The 23,007-nt window shown below is 39.0% G+C and overlaps 1 protein-coding gene across 1 annotated transcript; it reads right to left on the minus strand.

Annotated features, from left to right (window-relative positions):
• Nucleotides 1–2,837: 2,837 nt before the first annotated feature.
• Nucleotides 2,838–22,211, minus strand: AKAIN1 (A-kinase anchor inhibitor 1). The gene is made up of 2 exons (XM_056333148.1): nucleotides 21,781–22,211; nucleotides 2,838–6,132 (listed from the first exon to the last, which is right to left on the minus strand). The coding sequence occupies exons 1-2, from the start codon at nucleotides 21,794–21,796 to the stop codon at nucleotides 5,942–5,944; spliced, it is 207 nt and encodes a 68-aa protein (XP_056189123.1). The 5' UTR covers nucleotides 21,797–22,211; the 3' UTR covers nucleotides 2,838–5,941.
• Between the last annotated feature and the right edge of the window lie 796 nt (nucleotides 22,212–23,007).

Genomic DNA, 23,007 nt, shown 5'->3' on the forward strand with positions numbered 1-23,007 from the left:
AGGTGCCCTGAAGAGTGGTCTTGAATTCCAAACTTGTTTCCTAGAGTACTGTGTTTGCTTTCCTGCCTGGTAGTGAACATGGAGCACTCAAGGGCTTTTTGTGGTTTTGAGTTTGGGTTTTTTTGGGGGGATGTTGTGGTTTTTGGTTTTTTATTAAATTAAAACAAAATCAGAACACCAACAAAACAAAACCCCACACAAGAAGGGACTTGTTTAGCTGCTGCACCTGGTGGAGGAATGTTCCTGGTCAGTGCGTTCTGCAAAACCTTATTCCTTGGAGGTTGGCCTAATTTCAACATGCTTCTTCCTCCAGCTCCTCGGAGCACAGTGATGAGCAAGCTGTCACCTGACTAAGGCACCGATCGTTGAAGCTAGCTTTAGCAAACAGAAGGAAGAGTCTGTGCATTTCCTGAGCTGAAACTTGGTGGCATCCCAGCGTCTCAAGTGCTGAGGAAATACGGAAGTTTGCAGCCTCATGTTCTTTCACCCCGTTACCAGAGGGAAGCACGGCACGAGGCCGATTTCTTTAAACTTGATGATGATGCAAGGACCCACTGGGGCCTTGCACCTCTGGTATCTCAGATACCGAGTTTGTGAATCTCTTAACTTGACTGCTGTCTGGAAGGGAATACATGAAAATAAACATATAAGGTCAAGAGAAATGCTACAAAAGCAGCTCAACACTGAGAGGGTCGTTTTCCCAAAAAGCACAGCTTCTGTTGCTCCCTGCAGGTTTCAGCAATCTGAACAGAAGATGACAAGACTCCCTGCCTATAGATTTATAAAGTCTAGTGCTCAGTATAACAAAGTGGCTGCACAAAAGTATCTATAATTCCAGGAAATACGATGGAAGGAATTAAAGATCTGACATGTTTTACATGAGGTTTCTGGACTGTACACATTTAAACTTCAGCTGGTGGAGTACCAAGCTATTAGATCCTTACCACTGTAGATATTCAGATCTGAAAGTCTGCTCTTCTACTATACTGGGTAAAAAGCCAAACCAGGTATATGGTCTTTGGGAAATCTGAAGTCAGCTGGACCTAGCAAATTGTCACAAGTCAGGGCAAGGTGTGTCACAGGAACAGTTTTTGCCTTGGAAGGAAATATTAATGATCACAGCTTTATGGGTAGTCCCTCAGCAAGAGAAGGCAAGGAAACACAGTAGTCCACCTTGGAAATAAACACATTCAGTGAGCTGTGGAAAAGGGTCAATATCCCACCAGTGAGGCAAAGAAGATTTCATTATAGTCACTCTCCTTGTTCTGGAAGCAGATGGCTTTCACAGCTCATTCCTAAAATCCTCAGCTCCAAGACAAAATGTCACGTGAAAGAAATGAGGGGAAGCAACATAGTAGGAGGTATGTTTACTAAGCAAATATGTGGCAAGTGTGTCTACTACAGCAACTGGTAGACAAGGGCTTAACCTTCCGTGATGCATGTGCACACATGAATGCACATGTGCAAATAGCAGCTCTTCATTCCCTAGGACAGGAGCAAACAGGTCACCCTGGACAAGGACACAATTTAAAGTCTTCCATAGACACATGAAAGGTAGCATTTAAGTCTTCAGAACAATAAAGTAGTGCTCATTTTCCACCTCATATCACAAAGCAAGCAATTACAGTCTTCACTAGCTGGTGTTTCTAAATGGGTTTCAACTCTCACAGCACACATGGAACTTTGTCCTTAAGGCTACCAGGAATTTTACTGTTTTAGAATCATCTTAGGTAGGCTCAGTTTCCAGCTTGCATAAGAGTTAATTTTCTCTCTTTCTGTACAAGTTCTACCCCAGCTACTGTCACAACACATGTGAATGATTCATGATGCTCTGCCCCATGTGGCCTCCTGCTATAGGCAACTGAGAGGGGGAAAAACCAACACGGAACACCACCACAACACACACACACTCTTCCTTTTCTTTAGAACATTATTTACTGTTGCTACTCACCTTGAGTGAAAGAAAGGACAAAAGGCACACCACAATGGAACATGTGATTCCACAGGGGTTCTAATTGCACCCAAACTAAACATAAACTATTGTTGTTTTAGTGTTAAAACCAGCAAGCTCATGTAACAAAATACAAGTAGCAAGCGACTGGAGGAAACATTATTTAAAAAGAAAAGCTGCTTATGTTAATTAAACAAAGAAAATCTGCCTGGCAGACAAGAACAGCTTAGAAGCAAATGCATTTAATATATGTATCTATTTCTTGGTGTTCCCCAGAGCACTCAAACACAGCTAGTATGTGTGCTCATCCATTCAGTCTTAAGGATTAAAGAAATTGTTGGTCATGTTCGCTAAATCCAGGAAAGATACAGTGGTTGTTAAAAACAAAAGCTCATGCGTGTCCACCAGGTTTTGTGAATGAAACTCTGGAAGTAGAGAAAAGGGACCTTATTTTTGCTCCCTTTGAAAGGCAGGATACAGTGCAAATTAAAAGCCTGTTAGGCCTCAGAGAACCCCTTTGTTCTGGAAGACCCAAAACAGGGAAAAAGGTTTTGCCAGAGCTCATCATGAGGCACAAAAAGCCAACAATGAGCAAACCCATCCAGTACAAACCCGGCTCCATCAGTACTTCTGCTCACTCCTTACTGAGTGTCAGTTGGGGAAGATGTTACCAACAGCTCGAGTTTTACTCCTCACTCTCACAAACCCTTTTTAACAAGTTGATCCCTGCATTGCAGGAACCCATTGAGAGAAACTGGGCTATGCCAATATTCAGGTTTTCCTTAATTTCATTTCTTCCCAGACCTGAGAGGGTAAAAAAGAGACTTAGAGGGAATCCCACATACTTCCAAGAATTTATTCTACATCCTCTTACGTTTTCTCCTACTTTACATTTTTTTAGAAAAGCCTTCGGTATTGACACATTAACCCCTGCACTTAACGTTAGCACACATTTAAAGAACTGCAGCCTACAAACATAGCAAGCACAGTGCAGGATAGCCACAGGCACCCGATTCTTTTTCATGAAAGGAGTTGTGATAAATGTACTTTCACATGTTTGTGCATCCTTATACTTACCACTGATGAAGGCTAAGAGGTGGTGAGTTAGTTTTAAATACAAAGAGATACCATTTTAATTATCTTATACTTTTAAGATACGAATTATTGCTGAATACTGCATTAATTACTACAAACATTGCTTGCTTTGCAATTGTCTGGTGAATCTGAAAATTGCTTCCCTTCTTTTGACAAGAGAAACCAGAGGCATGTAAGGTATTAAGAGTTTCTTTATATTTTTTTTATTTGTAATCAGACCTGCATCACAACTGTAATAATTTCTATACTCTCTATTTTCTCCAGAAAATATAATCTGTCAGTGAAGATACCAAAAATACCCGCTTTCACCATGTAGTAGACATATAACAAGCCAAAGGCAAAGTTTTCTTTTGTGCAGTTCTCTCCCATGCAGTACAGACCTCAACTACATATCCTGGATGCAAGTGGTGGGCAGAACACTCTTTGTCAATAGGAGATACTAAATGCATGCCTTAATTTAGGGATATATACTGTAGATAGGAGATGTATTATCTGGCTCTCAGGGAAAACTACACTATTTAAGCTACAGTATTTGTTTTCCCTCAACAGGAGACCATAGAAAGCTTCCTCAAGGGTCTGTTAGGCTTCCTACCATTTTTATCTCTCCAAGATACTAGACTTCTAACAGCACTGAAAATGATGGGCATGATTTAATGGTTGAGTAATGGTGTGTCTAAAAGAGGACAGTAAAGGGATATTGTGGAAGATCATAATGGAAGGAGGAGTTGATAGGCTCACATCAAGCAGTGGCAAAAGTCTGGATTCACTGGCTTTTGAAAATCCTCTTTTTCTAACACGATGATTTTAAAAAAATGGACATGCAAAGAAGTTTCCGAACTGCACAAAGATTATTAAAATAATTACCAGGAACACTAAAAAAAAAAGACATATTGCAAATTTCTGGGGACAAAAAGCATTAAAAATAGTAGAATAATCCCAAAGAGATAGGGATTTTGTTGTTCTACAGTTCTCCTTCCTATATTACTGTAGGTGAGTCCATGGCAAACACCATTTTGCTCCAACAAGCTCGCTCTACCCCATCTACTAGACTTGCATGCCCATCAGTCTCAGAACTGAACCTTTACTGATGATTAGTTTTCTTAGGCTTTCAGTCAGGAAAGATGCAAAGAGTGCTCAGAAAAGAGCTACCTCTCACCCAAAGGGCAACTGATGGAAAAGCTAATGGCAAAAAAATTACTATTATGACACACACAGATGCCTCAAGACCCAACTGATTCCACCTTCCAAAGTTTTCTTGGCTGGAAAAATTCACCCAATGTCTATAGAAGTGAACCAACTGTGTACTTGCAATCTAAGTCAGTTTTCATTATTAGAGGATTTAGAACAATTTTAATCATGTCAAATTCTTCTTTGCATTTTTAAGTGAAAGAAGATTGAGCTAAATCATTATCTGGTATGAGTCAGTGCTGTTATATTTAAAAAAGACAAAAAGGAACTAAGTAGATTTCAAAGGCTTAATATACAGTATGTGGCTATTCATGACTAAGCCTATGGCCATGGGAAAGAATCCTAAAGTTGTTTAACACAGGCAGTAAGACACAGTAAGTAATAGTCAATTACTTAAACCAAAGTCTCTTTGAGAATCATCTAACCAAGTAGAAAAGCAATTACGGAAGTTTGTCTCCTTTGCAGATCCTGTGCATCAGCTTCTTTATATTTCTAGGTGTATTACTACAAGAATTCAGTTGAAGCAGAGCTACAAGTCATTTCTAGAATTATATATACTGTTATCCATTTTGGATGTGTAATAGTGCAATCATTACAGTACGGGAGCATAAAAGTGAAAGCTACATTTGTTTAATTTGTATTTTCAGAAACATCATGGATTTCTTTAGCTATATAAAGCAGTTAAAGGATAAGTTCTGTATTGCCAGCTATTCTGACGCTGTGCTATTTAAGGTGAAAATCTATGTAACAATTGCAAATATCTAAAGTCACTTTACGCCCAGCAGGTGAGAAATATCTACCATGACAGAATTCAGACACAGTGTATTTCTATCCTTCAAGATATTACTAAACTCAAAACCTTTTTTTTCTTTTTTTTTGAAGCTACTCCAGTCTTCATTTTCTGTAAATCAAGCCCCAGCAAAGTTGCAAAACTGAAGAAAAAGCTAGCAAACTCTGTATCAGCACATCAGTTTCTCTTCTTTCAATATCAAGATAATTAAAAGGAATAGTTGAGGCACAAGTGATTTCTATGCAGAAGTACAGAAGTATTTCAAATAAGTAGATTAAAATTGCAGTATTTCTTTTAACTTCTTTAAAAAAAGACATGGGTCATAGGTCTACGATCACAGTCATAGATCACAGTCACTGCAGTCTTACTGGATTGCGCTTTTTTTCCCCAAGATGAAACAAGAAATTGGTTCATGGAACTTACCAAATCCACTTTGCACTGCCATTTCACATAGCCCATGTTTGATCAAAGCAAAGTACAAACTCATGCTACAAGGCAGCCTGAAAGCATTCTGCTACACTCAACAGGATACTATTTCTTTGGTGAAGACAGCTTCAGTGAACCCAGTAACTCAGTCCATCCAGCTGAATTGACATAAACATTGCACGCAGAGCTTAAATGAAAGTGCACTGACAACAAGCTGTTGAGAATAAGTCCAGACCGTAATAGCTTGTGCTTGAAAGTACTTTTATAGCTATGGTTACTGTTTCTGTTAGGAGGCACTGCATAAATACGTAGTTAGTCATCTAATGCACTTAATATTTCTCAGCTGAGGACTATTGCAGCTTTTACCCTATGTCTAGGTGTGATTATACTTTGGTTTGCTTTACACCAGTAACATTGCACTAGCAATACGGCTGATACTAAAGAGAAGGCTGAAAACACTGCAGACCGGAGGATTGAAAAAACCCGCTCCTTCAGTTCTTTTCATGCTTCTTGGCTAATTTTCCTCTTTCTAGCTGGAGGCTTGTACTGCTGTTTGTTCGCTTCTCCTTTTGCTGGCTCTCCTGGGAAACTTGCTGCACTGCTCGGAGGATAGCAGTCTGCACAATCTGCTTGCTGGCATTTTGCAGCTTAACTTCATCTTGCTCCGTCCCTGGCTTCTCACCTGCCAAAGCCAAATGACAAAGAAAGGAACTAAGCATTTGTGGCTACTCCAAAAACCCAAAGAATAGAGGAGGAGGAGGAAAAGAAAAAACCCAAACACCAGACAGTGCTTGGGAACAGTTTATTACATAAGAAACCTGCCAGCACAGAAGATGATAAGTAGGGTTGAAAGCACCTCGGTGGCTCAGCGCTGCAGGACTGAGAGAAGGGGGAGACTTTGAGTCATACAGCTCAGTTACCTACTTCACAGCTCTGGGGACATCTGTGGATTCACAGCTGAAACAAGCACAGCTGCATTCTGCAGCAAGACAGGGAAGGAGAATTTTGTCATCCAGCTGTGAATCACATCCTTCTTGATTCGAGCTGTGCTTCGGGATAGGGAATCGGGCTTCATTTTGCAAGCCTGACATGTAGCCCCTCACCCCCATACAGAGAAAAAGCTTTTCATTAACAATTCCATTTACTTTTATATCAGATTAAAAGCCCTCATCCATCAAATTCCAATTGACTTTATGGTTCAAAATGTCGTTAAGTGTCAGTTTATTAATCTTTAGCTACATTTGCAAAAATATTTGTAAAAACTTTAAAAAATGCTCAGATTACTATAGGTGAAACAAAAAAGAAACCCACAACATTGTCTACAGCAGCCTCACAAATAGCATTTCTTATATGGCACTTACTTGTTTTGCTGGAGTGCTAAAGTCTGGAAAAGAAAAAAGTAGTGTAGTGTGACTGCTGACATTTGGTAATGAAGATAATTTACGTTAAGAGGTTTCTCTTTGGAAGTATCTTGCCTCCTAACACAAATGACAATTTGGATAATAATGAATGTTGTGTAATGTTCAAAGCTGATCTTGATAAAAAAAAATATTTCTGAATTAAGGTGATCTGCAGCTACTGGTGTTTAGGAACATGTAGACTCAGTTGTTAATTGAAAAGCTTAGGCTAGGTGCTTACATCACTAAATTTGATTTTAAAGGTGTTTAAGATACTCATCTCAGTTTGTTCTTAATTGACCGTTGTGCTTAAGTATTTCATTAAACAGGACGTGTATTTTACTGTCCTTTTTAAACTCATACATTAAAAATTATGTTCTGAGAGAAAACAGACTGAATTAAAGGTCAGTGGCTTTTATGAGAATTGTGATAAATTCCCAATGTTAAGATTTTTTTGCAAGGAAATTTAAGGTAGAGACAAAAAGTAGAATCTCTTGTTTAAGGAAGACACTACTAAGATGTGATATGCTTGAGGGAAGAGACAAAGTCCCACACCTGAGTAAAGGCAATCCCCAATATCAATGCAAACTGGGTGGTGAATGTCTTGAGAGCATCTTTGTAGAGAAGGGCTTGGGGATACTGGTAGATAAAAAATTGGACATGAACTGGCAACGGGCACTTGCAGCCCAGAAAGTAATTTGTTTTCCGGGATGTGTAAAAAGAAGCACGACCAGCAGGTCAAGGAGGTGATTCTGTCCCTGTACTCCTCTCTCATGAGACCCCACCTGGAGTGCTGCATCCAGATCAAGACAGACATAGGCCAGTTAGAGCGGGTCCAGAGAAGGCCACAGAGATGATCAGAGGGCTGGGACAACTCACCTGTGAGGACAGGCTGAGAAGGTTGGGGTTGTTTAGCCTGGAGAATAGAAGGCTCCAACATGTCTCATGTTGACTGTGGCCTTTCAATATATGAAAGTGGCTTATAAGAAAGCTGGAGAGGGACTTTTTACAAGGGCCTGTAGTTACAGGACAAGGGACAATGATTTTAAATTGAAAGAGGGTAGGTTATGTTGGACATAAGAAGAGATATTTTTACAGTGAGGGTGGTGAGACACTGGAATCAACTTCTCAGGTTGCTCAGAAAGCTGTGGATAGCCCATCATTGGAAGTGTTCAAGGCCAGGCTGGATGGGGCTTTATCATGGTTTAACCCCAGCTGGTAATTAAGTACCACACAGCCGCTCGCTCGCTCTCCCCTTACCCACAGTGATGGGGAGGAGAGTTGGAATGTAAGACTTGAGGGTTGAGATAAGAAGAATTTAATAATTTAAATAGATTAAAAATAAAAGAACAATAATAATTATGATGACAATAACAGCTACAATGAAAAGGGGGAGGGAAAGGGTAAAATCCAGAGGGAAAGGAAGAAAGAAACCTGTGGAGCACAATGCCACTGTTCACCACCTGCTGATCGGTGCCCAGCCAGTCCCCGGACAATGATCTGCCCATCCCGGCCACCCCCCAGGTATATGTACACCAGCCATGACGTCCCATGGTACAGAATACCACTTTGGCTAGTTTGGGGCAGCTGTCCTGGCTGTGTCCCCTCCCCACTCCTTGTGCCCCTCCAGCCTTTTTGCTAACAAGACCTGAGGAATTGGAAAAGTTCTCGACTTAGTATAAACATTACCCAGCAGCAACTAAATCATCAGTTCCTTATCAATGTTGTTCTCACATCAAACCCAAAACACAGCACTGTACTAGCTCCTAAGAAGATAATTAACTCCATCCCAGCTGAAACCAGGACAGGCTTTGAGCAACTTGGTCTAGCGAAAGATGTTCCTGCCCATGGCAGAAGGCTGGACTAGATGATCTTCAAAGGTCCCTTCTGAACCAAACCATCCTGTGGTTCTCCAATTCCACGATCTGTGAGTCCAAAACGATCACCAGCAAAATGATCAAAACTTACTCTATGAGAAAGAAATAATTTGTTATCTCCCATGTTTCTTTGAAAGGACTTAGAAAAAAATATACTCATGTCTATTATGTTCATATTACACATTCTGGCTAAAAGTAAAATACAAATGCGGTTTAATTCTATTGAAATTGAATAATTAAAAGACTGTTGAACTGTACTGAGGTGATAAAGTTTGTCTACAATTAAGAGTTTAAGATCTTGAAAACTTAGAAAACATGTTTTAAGCTGGAATTCCTGACTGAATGGAATCACTTGGAATTGTTGGCAAAATCAGCTCCCCTGATTAAGTTTGTTCCACTCCTCAGCACTTGAAATAGGGTTTTTTTTGGGTAAAATTCAGTATTACTTAACAGTAAAGTACAGCTATTTCTTTATTACTCAAATATGAACTCACTTTGTATTACACAATGAATTAGTCTTCTTGCTGGGCTGAAGAAGATCAGCCAATTCAGCTGATGTTCAGAAAAACAAATGTTAACAAAAGCATGAATAAACATGAAACTTTAAGTAGAAATGAGTATGTTTGAACGGACTATGAGGTTATATGAAATGTGAAAAATTTGCCAACCCCTATAGCCAGTAAAAACCCCAGAAGTCATTGTTAAAAACACACTGTCATCAAGCACATTGCTGTTGAAAATTACCGATTTCTTTCCTTTGGGATGCTTTACCGTTATTTACTTGGTTCTTGTCACTTCATCTACAAATTCTGAACTTTAAGTATTTTTACATTAGGAAGGCCATCTGCAGTAACAGCCAGTTGAAAAAGTGACAGTTTTCCAGTGAATTTCTGCCTGAGATTTTCAGTCGTTTATTGTGGAGCAAAGCTTGCCTGAAGGCACCACTCAGATAAGTGACACCTAGATTACATCTGTCCAGCTCTAACCCCTTAGATGACTCTTATTTGCTAGGAAAACAAACCAAGAACAGAGCACCCAAACCCCCTGGACTACTTCTGCCCTGCCTCTGATGGTTTAGGTATGTGCAGAAAGGAAGTGAAAACAGCCCAAACAGACTTAACAATTTTGCAGCTGTGTAACACAGTTAGGGTGATAGTAGCACCCCTAATTGGCTTTGGACATGGACAGAGTCAAAGATGTTGGCCTGACCAATAAGACCACTGGCAGTTTATGCTGACCACCTAAATTACAAAGCCACACTGAAAATAACAGCCCTTTTTGAGGGGGTATCTGACACTGTGTAGAGGTCTGAGCCTACACTGGGACCATTTTGTGTGGGAGCTGGACTGCCAGGCAGGATCCAGACATGTTGAACAGTCAAACTCCCCTGGGTGTGTGGTATCCCTCACAGCTGGCCCGTCTGGACATGATTCTGGGCAAATGGTTCTAGGTGACCCTGCTTGAGCAGAAGTTGGACAAGATGACCTCCAAAGGTCCCCTCCAACCTCAAGCCTTCTATATTCTTGTGATTCTAGCAGGTGAGGCTGCCATAAAACCCAACTTTTCCACTTCCTATATAGGAGTAAACACCAGCCTCTGAAAGAGTATCCCCAATACATCCTCTTCCAATTATTCATTTAGAGGAAAGCAGTTAGCACCAAGCTGTTTTCTGAGAAGCTCTATTATTGATATGCTGGACCTACTCTAAGCAGAGAGGGATTGACTAAGGAGGGCAGCGATGACTCATGCAAGGATCCCAAAGGGGCTGAGCTGGAACAGATCTATCAAACGGCTCCACCTTGCTGAAATACAGCCTGCTGCAGACATAAAAAAGGCAGAAATATGAGGGCTTGTAGAATTAATAAGGCATTTTAAGAACTGTATATTTTCAATCAGGTAAAACAGAGACAGGGCTCCTATTGTCTAAGTATTTGGTGTTTAGCTAATCAAAATAAGAGTTACTAGGGTGATAAGATGCAATTAATTTTTATTTATGATTTTTTTTAGATTGGAATAATAACTAGTTTAATTAAAATTCCATGACAAAAGGTCACTTGAAGTAATTGCTGGAAGCAATTTGCAGGACAGCAGAAACAGCATTCTGCCTATTAGTTATCCTTGTCTAATGACCACTTTTTTTCTCTTGATGTCAAAAAATCTTTCCTACTTATTCTCTGTCTTTAAACGCTCACCTGATTCATACAGGACCCCAGCAACCTAACTCTGTAAACAGAACTAAAAAATCCAGGTTAAGTTATGTTAAATGCAAGGTAGCAATTTTATCATTAAGATGTGATGAATTCTCTTCAGCCTGTTTTTATTACCTTATCCTTCACCTGGTCAGTTTCATGCCAACTAACACAACAGATGAAGAGTAATTTGCAAACTCCAGCCTGGTTCTGCAATATAAAGTATAGTTTGAAAGATTGAAAAAACCTTATAATCTTGGACTGACTGCAGGAATCAGTCACATATTCCACTTTCACCTGGAAGTAGTGCCATATATCAGTACCTTGAAATTCCTTTGGCTCACTTGAAGATGCTCCCCACGTATTCTAACAGTTTGAAAAAATAAAAGCATTTGAAGTACATTCCAAGTTTCATTTCAATTACTAGAACTAATACTAGTTTAAGTCCAAGAACTTCTTGTGTGGGAGACTACATTCTCTGTGATGCTCTGGACTATGGAATATGCCTGGAAAAGTATACATGGAAAATGACAGCTACAGAGAAAGGACATTTAGTACACATTAAATCTTGAAGAACTTCACTCTGGTTGCACATGGACTTTTTCTCAGGTAGCAATTTCTTCAAAGCATCCCGAGTCACTCCCTTTCCAGCCTGCAACCAAAGCAGTCTCCTGCATCACCTGCTGATATCCCCTCTACCTTTTCCCTTTCAGCTTGCTACAAGTTAAATGAAATATGCCTTATAAACACTCCTACTGAGTGATACTCAACAACAGGTCATTTGTTTGAATCAGCAGTTAAGTTCTCTACCATATTTTTTCATAGGATTGTTGGAAATACTATCATGAAGCTGAACTACCACAAGATGACCTTGCCCTTGCAAAGACACAAGTCCATCCCAGATCCACTAATGGTTGCAATGAACTGTGGGGGAATAAGACGCCTTTCAGTGAGTGCAGAATCAGTGATTTAGAAGGAAACTGAAGCAACATTTCTTACACGGGAAGAGCAGGGTCTAAATGGTGAATGAGCTGTGGTAGGAAGGAACTTTGGACTCTCAGAGAACATCAACTAGAAATAATTTATCCCATACTTTTTGAGAAGACATCAGTCATGCATGACCATGAATGTACATCCAATCTCAGGAAAGTTCTAGTGGCCCCCAGTTACCACTTCTGTGTAAGGTTACGTTTTTTTTCCCAGGAGAAAATAACGTCTTTAATTTTAATTCACCTTTCCTCAAAGCACTGACATTTATACAGCTCATCATGTCCTCCCACAGGTTAGGTCTCACTCTGTCTTGAGGCACAATACAAACACTGCATTTGAAGAGAACAGCTTAGCTTATATGACAAGTTTCATGAATCCCAAGGGCTATGCGTCAGAGGTCAAAACTTTATGTTCTGCTTCACAAGAATAACAAATGCAATTTAATTCCAGCAAATGAATACCACTTAAGTTCTTCTTCTGGAAAAAAGAAAATTTTTTTTGTGTAAATAGCTTTGAGCTTAACCATATCTAAAACTGAAAATAAAAATCACATTCCTGTAAGCAAACTTCTGAATAATTTAAACTCACCATTACCCAAAATGTATTCCCCTATTTTTTTAAAAATACAATTTTAATTTATGCAAAATTTCTGAAGCTGAAAGAGCCATGAATAAGATATTCTTTCTTCACCTCACAATCTCATAATCACATGAGATTATGCAAGTATATCCTTTAATCAGAAAATTCATGATTTTTTTTAACCGTATATTGCTTTGCATTGCAATAGTTAACCATTATACTATTTTCTGCAGCAGTGCAACATTAGAATTATTTTTCCGTTATTAATAACAATCAATAAAAATCCAAAGAAAATACTGCTTTCTGGTAAATCTATTTCAGAAAATTACTGCTGTAATTCTTATAATCCAACTGATGGTACTAATGAAATTTTTGGATGGAATGAAGTGTAAGTAAGCAAGGCTGTGATGATGAGACTTCATCACGAGGTCCAGTATGGATGCACGCGAGCTCTATTTATGGAGAAAAGTTGCAGGATATTACCTAAATTGTGTTTATAAACTGTAGATCTTTCAAAAAATTAAACCTGTCAAGTTTGTAATGACATACAAGTATGTGCATATGTTGCAGTAAATAACAGTGTCATTCTTTGCATGAATATTGGTATTCTACTACAAGAAACCAAGTTCAGTTCAACCTCCCATTGGCATTGGGCAGTGACACATCTCTCCATCTTGCCAGCCACAGCATGGAAGTTCCAGCTGAGCCTCTTCTGGTGAATATTTTGTAACCTGTGAATAGAAATGGTTAAAAAATTTGCCTTCTTTGATTTGCTTTATAGGTTTGTGCTAGAATTTCAGCACTAGAAGCCTGATTTGAAGAAAAGATATAAAATACAAGGCTGCACAGCATCCATAATCAGGAAATGTTGATGAGTCATGTTAATTACAACCAGAATGAATGAACACGGCAGTCAGCCAGGGCTGAAGGCTTTCCAACACATGTGCACAAACCCAGCTTTATGCATGAGATCATTAAGTTATTTACAGGATTAGAGAACCAATTTGTCTCAGTGTCAGTAATGATGCCAGTTCAGAAACCTCATGAAAAGGTCCTACAATGAAGTTGTAAATTTAATCTTTAAAAAAATTAAATAAGGAACATATTCTTAACTGCATTAGAGTTAACACTGTCCAGTACTGTTTCTCATTTCTCAAATGGAGCCTTGTGAGATCCTGACTGAGAGCTGTCAAGTATCAGAGGGCAATGCTCAGTTAACCTGGTTGCTTGAGGAAGAAGGGAAGACACTGAACATATCAGAAATGCTAAAATCATGTAGATTCATGTAGAATCATCACATTTTTCCAACCGCCTAACTTGTGGTGTGCAGGGGATTTTAACACTCCCTTTCACTAGAAAAGACACAGCTCAATTCAGTTATGTTTTCTGCCCCGACTTCATCCCTTAACTCCTATGTACAAGCAGCACAGAAGAGGAACTGTATGAGGAAGGAGGGCAGCACAAACTACTTTGTTGCTCAAAACAAACTGTAGAAACCAAACTGGAACAACCCTGCTCTAAACACAAATCCAGGAGGAATGAAGGGCAAAGAAGTGCAGAAATGCAGATGAACTGTCTCAAAGGACATAACATCATCTCCAGAGTAATACTTCATTGTATCTTTTTAACCCAGACATTAGCTGTATCTGACCTGAGTTTTCATAATTATTTTTTTTTCCATTGACTTTTGCACTTTCTTAAGAGAAAAGAATACCTGGAAGTTTCTTTGGTTTGTTTGCTATATAATAGTTGTCTTTCTGAAGACTCCAGTGTTATTTCATACTATCGGTAATACACCAGCCAAAATGAAGCTTCCGAAGTTTTTTAGATTACGAGGTTTTTGGGATCTAGAGATACATTACCTATTCTTAAGCATTTTCATAACATGTTTTATGTAAGATTTTTTTGCCATACTTAAGATTAACTAAAAACAGATGATAAAATTTCAATTTACATATTTTCTAGGTATTTTCACATATAGCAATAAATTCACTCCTTAAGGACAATGTCTTTTCAGCTTTGAAGAATGAAGTCACTGAAAATTCCGCCATACCCAAATCCAAAGTGTGATACTCAGATTTTGGTTGCAGAAGGAAAAATTCTGAATCCAATACTGTCAACTAACATTAACTTATGAGGGTTTTTAACTCCTAGGCTGGAGTTCAATGCACTATAAATAAGATACTTCCTAAAGAACATCTGGGACCAGCTGCTCCAAAGTTAATGAAAAATTTAAATTCTTACCTGTACAATTTTGCTATTTCTTTTAGGGAACACACTTCAAATACCGAAATAAGAGATCTCTCTGCATCAAATGCTGTGCTTCTCCCATGGGGAGAGAGGTCCAATGGCACACATACAGGTGACCCACATGTCATCTAACTCCCTCTGCCTTCTATTTTCTACTGTTTAGGTGCTCAGAGATTCCTGGCCAAAAATAAAACATTAAGCACAGAAAACTAGGTAACATTTATGTCTTCTGAACCTGTACCAAAAAGTTCGCTGGTGGACTTGCACAAATCCTCACCGAGATACCCAGCCTTGCTAGGTGTTAGAAGACTCTTGGTATCCACGATTGTATCGCGTAAGTAAAAGGAAAGAGGCATATTTCACTGCTAAAGATTTATTGTGCTAGCTGTTGTGTTCTGCAATGCTTTGTGGGTTTTGGTCTTGAAGAGCTATGTACAGGTTAATTAATATTTGCAAAATCTGAACCTGTTTTTTTTTTAAAAGTGAAGATAATAGGGGAAAGGTTATGTAACCTGTCAAAAGCCAGCAAATCAGTGGCATCCTGCTACATTTTAGATGTGTTTCAATTTATACCAGATTATTCACAGTCTAATTTCAGAAATCAGCTAGTTAAACTGCAGCTGAAGCACAGCACTTCTTTATCTCTAAAAAACCAAAAAGCCGTATATAAGGCTATTAGTAATCAAGGCTAAGCTTTTATATTTATGTATGTATACACACAAACTCACAAGAGAAAGTGAACCAAAGATTATATAAATTTAAAGTGCACCTTGAAAGAGTAAAACTCAGGGGGTTTTATAGCTGTAATCTTGATGGAATCTGTTTGCAACAGTATGACATGCTGTTTTCCCTTCTTGGAGCTAATTCTCTAACTTCCCAGAGAAATATTTTCTGGTCTTTTGAGAAAATTTACTTTGAGACACAATATAATGTCAATCTGTGAGTAATTAACAGAATTAGTAATGGATATGCATCCCGTGCATACTGAGAAATAGCGAGTGGATTCACTGACCAAAATAAGAAAATACAGTGTCATTACATCAAATATGCATACTACAGAGTGAAGCAACCGTAGGTAATCCACAGGAGACTATATTTGCCTTACCATTAGAGAAATATCGGAGTAGAATATGGCTCAATTTACTTCTTCAGGCAGAAAATTTCAGACTCTTGAAGAAGGAAGACAGCGTCCTCTGACAATGTGACTACAGGCATTTGCAGGGTCAGATGACAGAAGCACAGAGCTCACCTGCCTTGACTTCCCTGGCAAGGCATTTTAAAGGAACCTGAAGCATTTTATGGCTATTCAGGTCAGCTTTTCATTTCTGCTAACATCAGTAAAGATTCTGCTCCAATTACAATCCCTTAAAAAATAATAAAACTTGTTCTGTAGGAGCTTGCAAATTACTATGGAAAGAACACACTACAAATGGGCAACCAGTACTCAGATACTTTCAGAAAGCCTATACAGAAATCATTAATATGTTGCTTGCAAAGAACTTTTGCTTAACTTAGTTTTTGTAAACTTAATACAACAGATTATGTTCTTAATAAAATCCTTATTAGACAAAATTGAAGATAGGGGAATAAATCTACCTTTCACTGTGTTTTACAGTAAGTGCATTTAATTTCCATTATCATGATAAAGCTTACAAGGTTTGAATCATATTATTTATGTCTATAACATGCACAACAGAGCAATTCATCTAGAAGAATAATGATTTGGAGGGATAAACCGTAGAGGTCAGCGTAACTCATTCCTTTTGTACACTCACAGTTTGACTTTTCTGCTCAATACATGGAGCCTATACACAGCACCAGTAAGGATGTTAATGACTGTATCGTTCATTACCACCATCCCCCAACTATGACCAATTCCTTCAATATAGGCTACCACGCCGCCACTGTGAAGACAGAATTCTTTTCACTGCCAACTTGAATAGGATTCAACCCAGTGATATGGAAGTAAAAGGTGCCAGCCTCATTTGGTTAAGCCTTTGGTTCTGTTAAAAATAATTTTAACACTATGTTGATTCATGCTTTAAATAAATATTGCACCTAGGATTGTTGACTGCTTTTTAAGCTTGCCAATTTCATCACATTTCTGAATATCTATGAACTAATTTTCTTTCACCTCACCAATGAGATCTATTAGTGGAGTTTCACAGCAGGGGAAAGATCAATGTGCCATTGGGGAGAAGTCAACACAAGAAACAATTTTTCCTCAGCAAAAAAGAACAAGAAATTTCTTCCTATACGATTTCTTCCTACTAGGCAGCAAACACTGAAGTACTGTTGAGAGCTCTTAGCTGCAAATGCATCCAGATACTTTTGAGGGTAACTGGCCTTCATACTCACTACCAGCCATCACACACTCTGGATGAGAAAACCATTATACCAGACTGCACGAGGCCTGCAAAGTAGCCTTGTCTGTGGCCTCCAAATTATGTCTGTCACATGGACTTTGTCAACACTACAACAAGGAAGAATTCTTTATGCAAGTATTCTTACACCTTATATTAGGGGTTGGGTGGTTTTTTGGCACTGCAGAACTTAGAGCATTAGTAGAATGTAGCACAGCAGTTAAGAGGAACAATGACCATTCTGCCTTACTACAGTTGTTCTCATGGGTGAAAGGCACTTCATAACAGAGACTGCCAGAATACCACACTCAGCACAAACACTGGAGATATCCCACAACAAGTTATGTTCAAAAAAGTAAAGTTATTGGTAGCATTTTTTCCACTCATTAACAGGTCCCTCCATACTGTCTTGATCTGTGCATTGCAGATGGGGTTCTCCCCACTATCTATAATTCTATGATCAAAAAAGAAAAAGGCTATCAAGAAATGTCATGTCTTCACATCCTGCAGCACAACAGGTTGTTGCTTTCCCAGCTTTTTCACTAGAGGAGATCAGGACTATTCAGACAAGTAAGCACATCTGTTTCAGTGTGCAGCTGCCATGTCTTCAATTGCAGTTTAATGAGATTCCTAAAATGTTTGGTACAGGATGCAATTCTGATCTTCAGTGTCATTACGCAAGTCTGCTATACTACTCCTAGTTTAAAAATGTGAAGAGCATCTGTGCTGCTGAAAAGCTAGTTGAAATGTTACTGGCATTGCTGTCATGCTGAGCAGTGATTTTTCTGACCTCTCTAATGTCTATATTTAAAGTTTAAGTGTGTTCACACATCTTTTTTAACATAAAAATATTGATACAAAAATTAGTTCTTCCTCCTTCTTCTTTTGAGATTGCAGGGTTATGAGTAAAGCCTGTGAATTCCTAGTTATGGAGAACATGTCAGGTAAGAAGGAATTCTTCAAATTACATTGAAAAATAACAAGATTCACCTGAAAGATGAAATCACATAATTCAAAGCAGATACAAGCTTAAAGGATGGAAATGTTCAGACACTGAAACAAGCTGCCAATGTAAATGCTGCTGTCTTTCTTGATGTATTCAGATCAAACCTGATTCCTTTCTAAGAGATATTATTTAGCCAAAAATACAAATTCCTATTCAACCACACACACCTTTACACAGCACTGACCAGGTGGAACAACTATGGCCTGCAACAATGAGACTCTATAATTTGGTAATTCTTTTATGGTCTTACATTATACAGTAAAAGTCCCCAAATACACTAAAATAATCACTAAAATTGTACTCTAGCAAGAGTTCCTTAGAAAACTCAGTATGTAGCTCAGACATCCCTAACAGGTTTCTAACTTTATTCCCAAGCTAGTTTTAAACATGCAGGCCATCTTTGTGCTTTATCAGGACAAAGGTATAAGACATAAGTGTTTGAGTGACTTGTGCATCAGAAAATAAATCTTTGGAGCCTCAAAAATAACTTTGTATCCTGCTTGTTCAGACAAAGCAGAAGTAAACAGTATTATTTTAAACTTCATTTCACCTTTCCATTGGAAAAGGTTTTAAGGTTGAAAATAAGCACGGACTATGTCCAAGGTAATTTTTGGGAAAAGTAACTGAAAGCAATTTGTAAAGTAGTAGTATGACATTGATTAGCAACTTTTAAAATTATTGTTAAATCTGATAACCCTGATATTGAAAGTGATCACTCCTTTGTAAACTAATGATGGGCCAAGAGAATAAAGGTTGCTGCATTCTATAGTTTTTGCTGATGCTTTAAAACCAATAAATGTTTTACTAACTTTTCATTCCTTAACTTACAAGGACAGATATTTAACCTGTGGAATTATTTATAGTCATCAATGTCTTATAAGCTTATCTGGCAGGGATATTTTTTAAAATTCGAATACACTATCTTCTGGAGTCTCCTAAGAAAAATTGCCTATTCAATAATGATGACTTCTTTTTGCTTTTTGACCTAACCCAAACCCTTGAAATTTTATGCTTCCCTACTGCAGTTCCATACATACCTCTGTCCTTACATCTGACAATCAGAAACTTTTTTTTGTCTACTTCTAAGGCTGCCTACAGCAGTTCAATTCATGAGAAGTAAAGAAGCTAAACTTTGTAATATGCAATTTGTCCACATTTCTATTACATGTATCAACCCCCATTGTAAGGGCAGCGTGTCATATGGGAATTCTCCAGGTAAAATGAACTCCCAGACATCTCACAGAGTTTGGATTGCATTTCCTATACACCAACTTATCATTAGCCAACCAGCACAACAAAATGCAATGAAGCCCCAGTCAAATTAAACCGAGTAAACTGGGTATGAAGAAAGGTCACATATGAATGGTAAATATGTAAATAGCTATATACTGTCTAGAATGAGCCAGAAAGCCCAGTTTTGAACAGAAGTAAACGTTTTTGTAAGATTTTGATTTATCTCAGCAATAACCAGGCTTGTTTGGAGTGTTTGTTTTGTGAGGTTTTGGTGGGGCATATTTTGTGGGTTTGGTGTTTTTTTTGGTTGGTTGGTTGTTTTTTACATAGTAGCTGTAAGATTTAGGAAAAAAAATGAAGCTTAACTGAAGCAATAATCAATTGGCTTCACCTTTTAAAAAGAATATTGAAACTTGGTAAACTTCTACATAACAGTTTATAAACATAGCATGTTCATTCAGTGCCCTGCAATAACACATCCACTACCTTAAGGAAAACAGCATCATTTTATGAATATGCAAAATATTATCTTTGTCTTCAGATAAACAAGTTCCATTATTTTTTCTGGAAAAGAGTTTCATTTTGGTTGTTGTTTTCTTTTCTTTTTTCCACCCCTATTCTGGAATGATGTTTCTCATTTTGACCCTAAACATTTACAGTTAGACAAATCTTTTTCTTCCTCCTCCCCACCCACCAACAAGTAAATGAAACAGAAAATAAGGTCATTCATCACAGTGAGATAAAATCAGAAAGTTGACTCAAGAAATGAAACTCAGTTCCTCAGTAAATTCATGATATTCCTACATCATATGGCCTTAAGTACTATGAAGATGCTAAAGACATACAAAAGCCTGATTTTTTTTTTTTATTATTTTTAAGTACCTGGAGAAGAGATAATGCCAGGGCAGGGCTGATTTACAGTGAAGAAAAACAATGATGAAATCTACTCAGGCTTGCTCTGTCTGAATACAAGAGATTGTCAAGCCCCTCCAGTTCCTTTATCATCTCTTTTACAAAGTCCTACTTAGTTACCCCATGTATATTATCACAACATCTGCAAGGAAACGATGGGCAGCAGACTGGATAAGAATGGCTATACAAGACAGATGTAGACAGATTTTTTTTTTTCTTTATGGATTAGAGTTGTAAAAAGAATTCATGCAGTTATTAATGAGATTTGGGGTTTGTTCATTGTCAGCCTTTGGAGAAAATAACATTTTCATTATTTTAGAGGTAATCTCTTTCTGCAGTATTCTAGTCCCATGGTGCATTTAAAAAATGGGTACAGTTAATGGTGACATTCTGTCAGATAAAAGGAGTTCAGAAAAAAGCCACTAATACCGAAAGGTGCGCTAGACAGTTGCTGGTTCTATTAAGATAAATAACTTGGTCCCAATTTCAGGACATGATGTATGAGAATGATCAAATTAGACAGCAACTGGGCAGTTAAAGAGACAAAATTAACTTCTGATAGTTGAAAAAGGCTATTAATTTCTCAATACATCAGACTGTTGAGTTGTTGAGTTAGCAAATTCAACTCCAAGATCACTTTTTTAATGAATGTATAAAGCTTTTGGATCCTTATCCCTTCACAGGCTGGACACAGAATTTCAAAGGAAGACAAAACTTCTGTTAGCTTTGCAAAACAAAGGTATTAATAATTACTCATTGTCAAGTTGCAGCTTTTAGTTTCCCTTTTCTATTGACTCGCTAATTTTAGAGACAATTATACATCTTTAAAGAAGTTAATTTCAAGTCCTTTCACTACATAAGGTATTATGCATGACTTACATTTATATCCTGGAACTATCTGGCCTCTCAACGCTTTCTGAACAACAAACTGCCTATTTCTCAGCAGAATGTACCAAGTCCTCTGTAGCTTCCTTTCTTCTATGATGTAGCACATATATACTACACAGCAGAGATTCTGCATCCTTATACAATAAGGTCTTGCATTAGACATGAGCTCCTGCTGAAGTCTTCAATTTTGTTCCAGTAAAAACTGCACAGAACAAACTTTCTGTTCTCTTCCATTCAAATATCAGGGGGGCAGGTGGGGGTAGGGTGGATATTTGTAAAATATCTCCCAGAGTTTTGGAGATTGTCTCATTGGCAGCCACCACTCTGAGTGCCGGGGAAGGGCTCATTCTCCAGTCACCCCCTTTCTAACCCTTTTGTGCAGTCCGACAAGCATAGTACCCTGTACACTTGCACAGGAGGCTCCTGTCCTTGATGGGAACCACAGGGGTGAACCTCATAACCTCTGGCTCCATGGCTAAACACACCCGAAGCTAAGCCACCTTCTTTGCAACCGCCTGTGCCTACTCGGTGGCAGCTCTGGTTCAGCCATTACCGCCTCCCCTGCATCCCCCGAGCAGCCCTCCGGCACGGTCGGGGCCTTCCCGCTGGGTTCCCCCGGCTGGGCTCAGGAAACGGCTGCCCTTACCTGGAGCGAACACCATGGTGCCTCCCGGGCGCGGCGCGGCTCAGCACCCCGGACAGCGCCGGGCCCCGCACGGCTCAGCACCCCGGACAGCGCCGGGCCCCGCACGCCGGCGGAGGCGGCCGCGGTCCCTCCCTCCACAATGCGGCGGGGCGGGGAGGGGGCCGGGGCGCCTCCACCGCCCGCACGGACACAGGCACAGGCACGCCCGGTCAGGGGATCATCACTGCCACAAGTCGCTGCCCTGCGGCGGCAGCAGGGGAAGGACAAAGAGGAGAGAGGTAATAGGCATCTGCCCAGCAGGGACACCGGCTAATTGCTTCTAATTACCTCTCGGCAACAGCCCGGCTGCCTGACATCTTGGGGTGCGAGACTTTCACTGCAAGCTAACATCCCTGCTAATAGGCTCAGTGACACCAGCCTTCATCACAGTATTTCAGTTTTCAGAGGTTCAAGCGCTGAGGAATTTATACTCTTGACTTTACAGGCTTGTTAACCCAGCTGTACCCAACAGAAGCACTTTGCTTTAAGAGGAAACACGAATATCTCAGCATATAAAAGATGCCATCAGAGCCAAAAGATAAATAGAGGAGGGCAAGCAGCAGGAGGACACAAAACTTAAATTTCCCGGCAACTTTTTTATTTCACAATGAATGTGCTTTTATTTGTAAAACCTACACTCAGAATTCCTGTGGGCCTTGAACTTCTACAACAGAAGTGAGAAGAACAACAGCCAGATGGGACACAATTTAGAGAATCTAACTGTCCTGTTTAAGCCTAACATGCAAGAGGTATTTTGAAAAATATTATCAGTGCAAATTAGGGAAAGTAGATTAAAAATAAAAATCAGCATGAACGTTTGCATGTAGATGTTTGCAATATGCAAGACATTTTCCAATTGCATGTTCACAACCGATGCATATTCCTACAAGCCAATTCCATTCTTTTCTTGGTCAAGCATTTTATACACACAGAATTCTCCAATTAAACCTGGAATATTTTAAGTCCTCCAATAACGCCTTGTTCTTAAAATACAGACAGAGAAAAGCAGTGACCTGCTTAAATAGTCTGCTATATACTTCAGCAAAAACTCAAGAATAGCATCACCATCAAAGTCAAACTAATCATCTGGTGCCAGTTTCCACCCCCCCACCCCCTTTTTTTTTTTTAATACTATACAAGATCATTTCTCCTTGGGAATGCCTTCCAGATTTATCCTCACCCGCCATT

Source organism: Falco biarmicus, chromosome 3 (genome assembly GCF_023638135.1).
Source record: "Falco biarmicus isolate bFalBia1 chromosome 3, bFalBia1.pri, whole genome shotgun sequence".
In the NCBI taxonomy this organism is placed as follows: domain Eukaryota; kingdom Metazoa; phylum Chordata; class Aves; order Falconiformes; family Falconidae; genus Falco; species Falco biarmicus.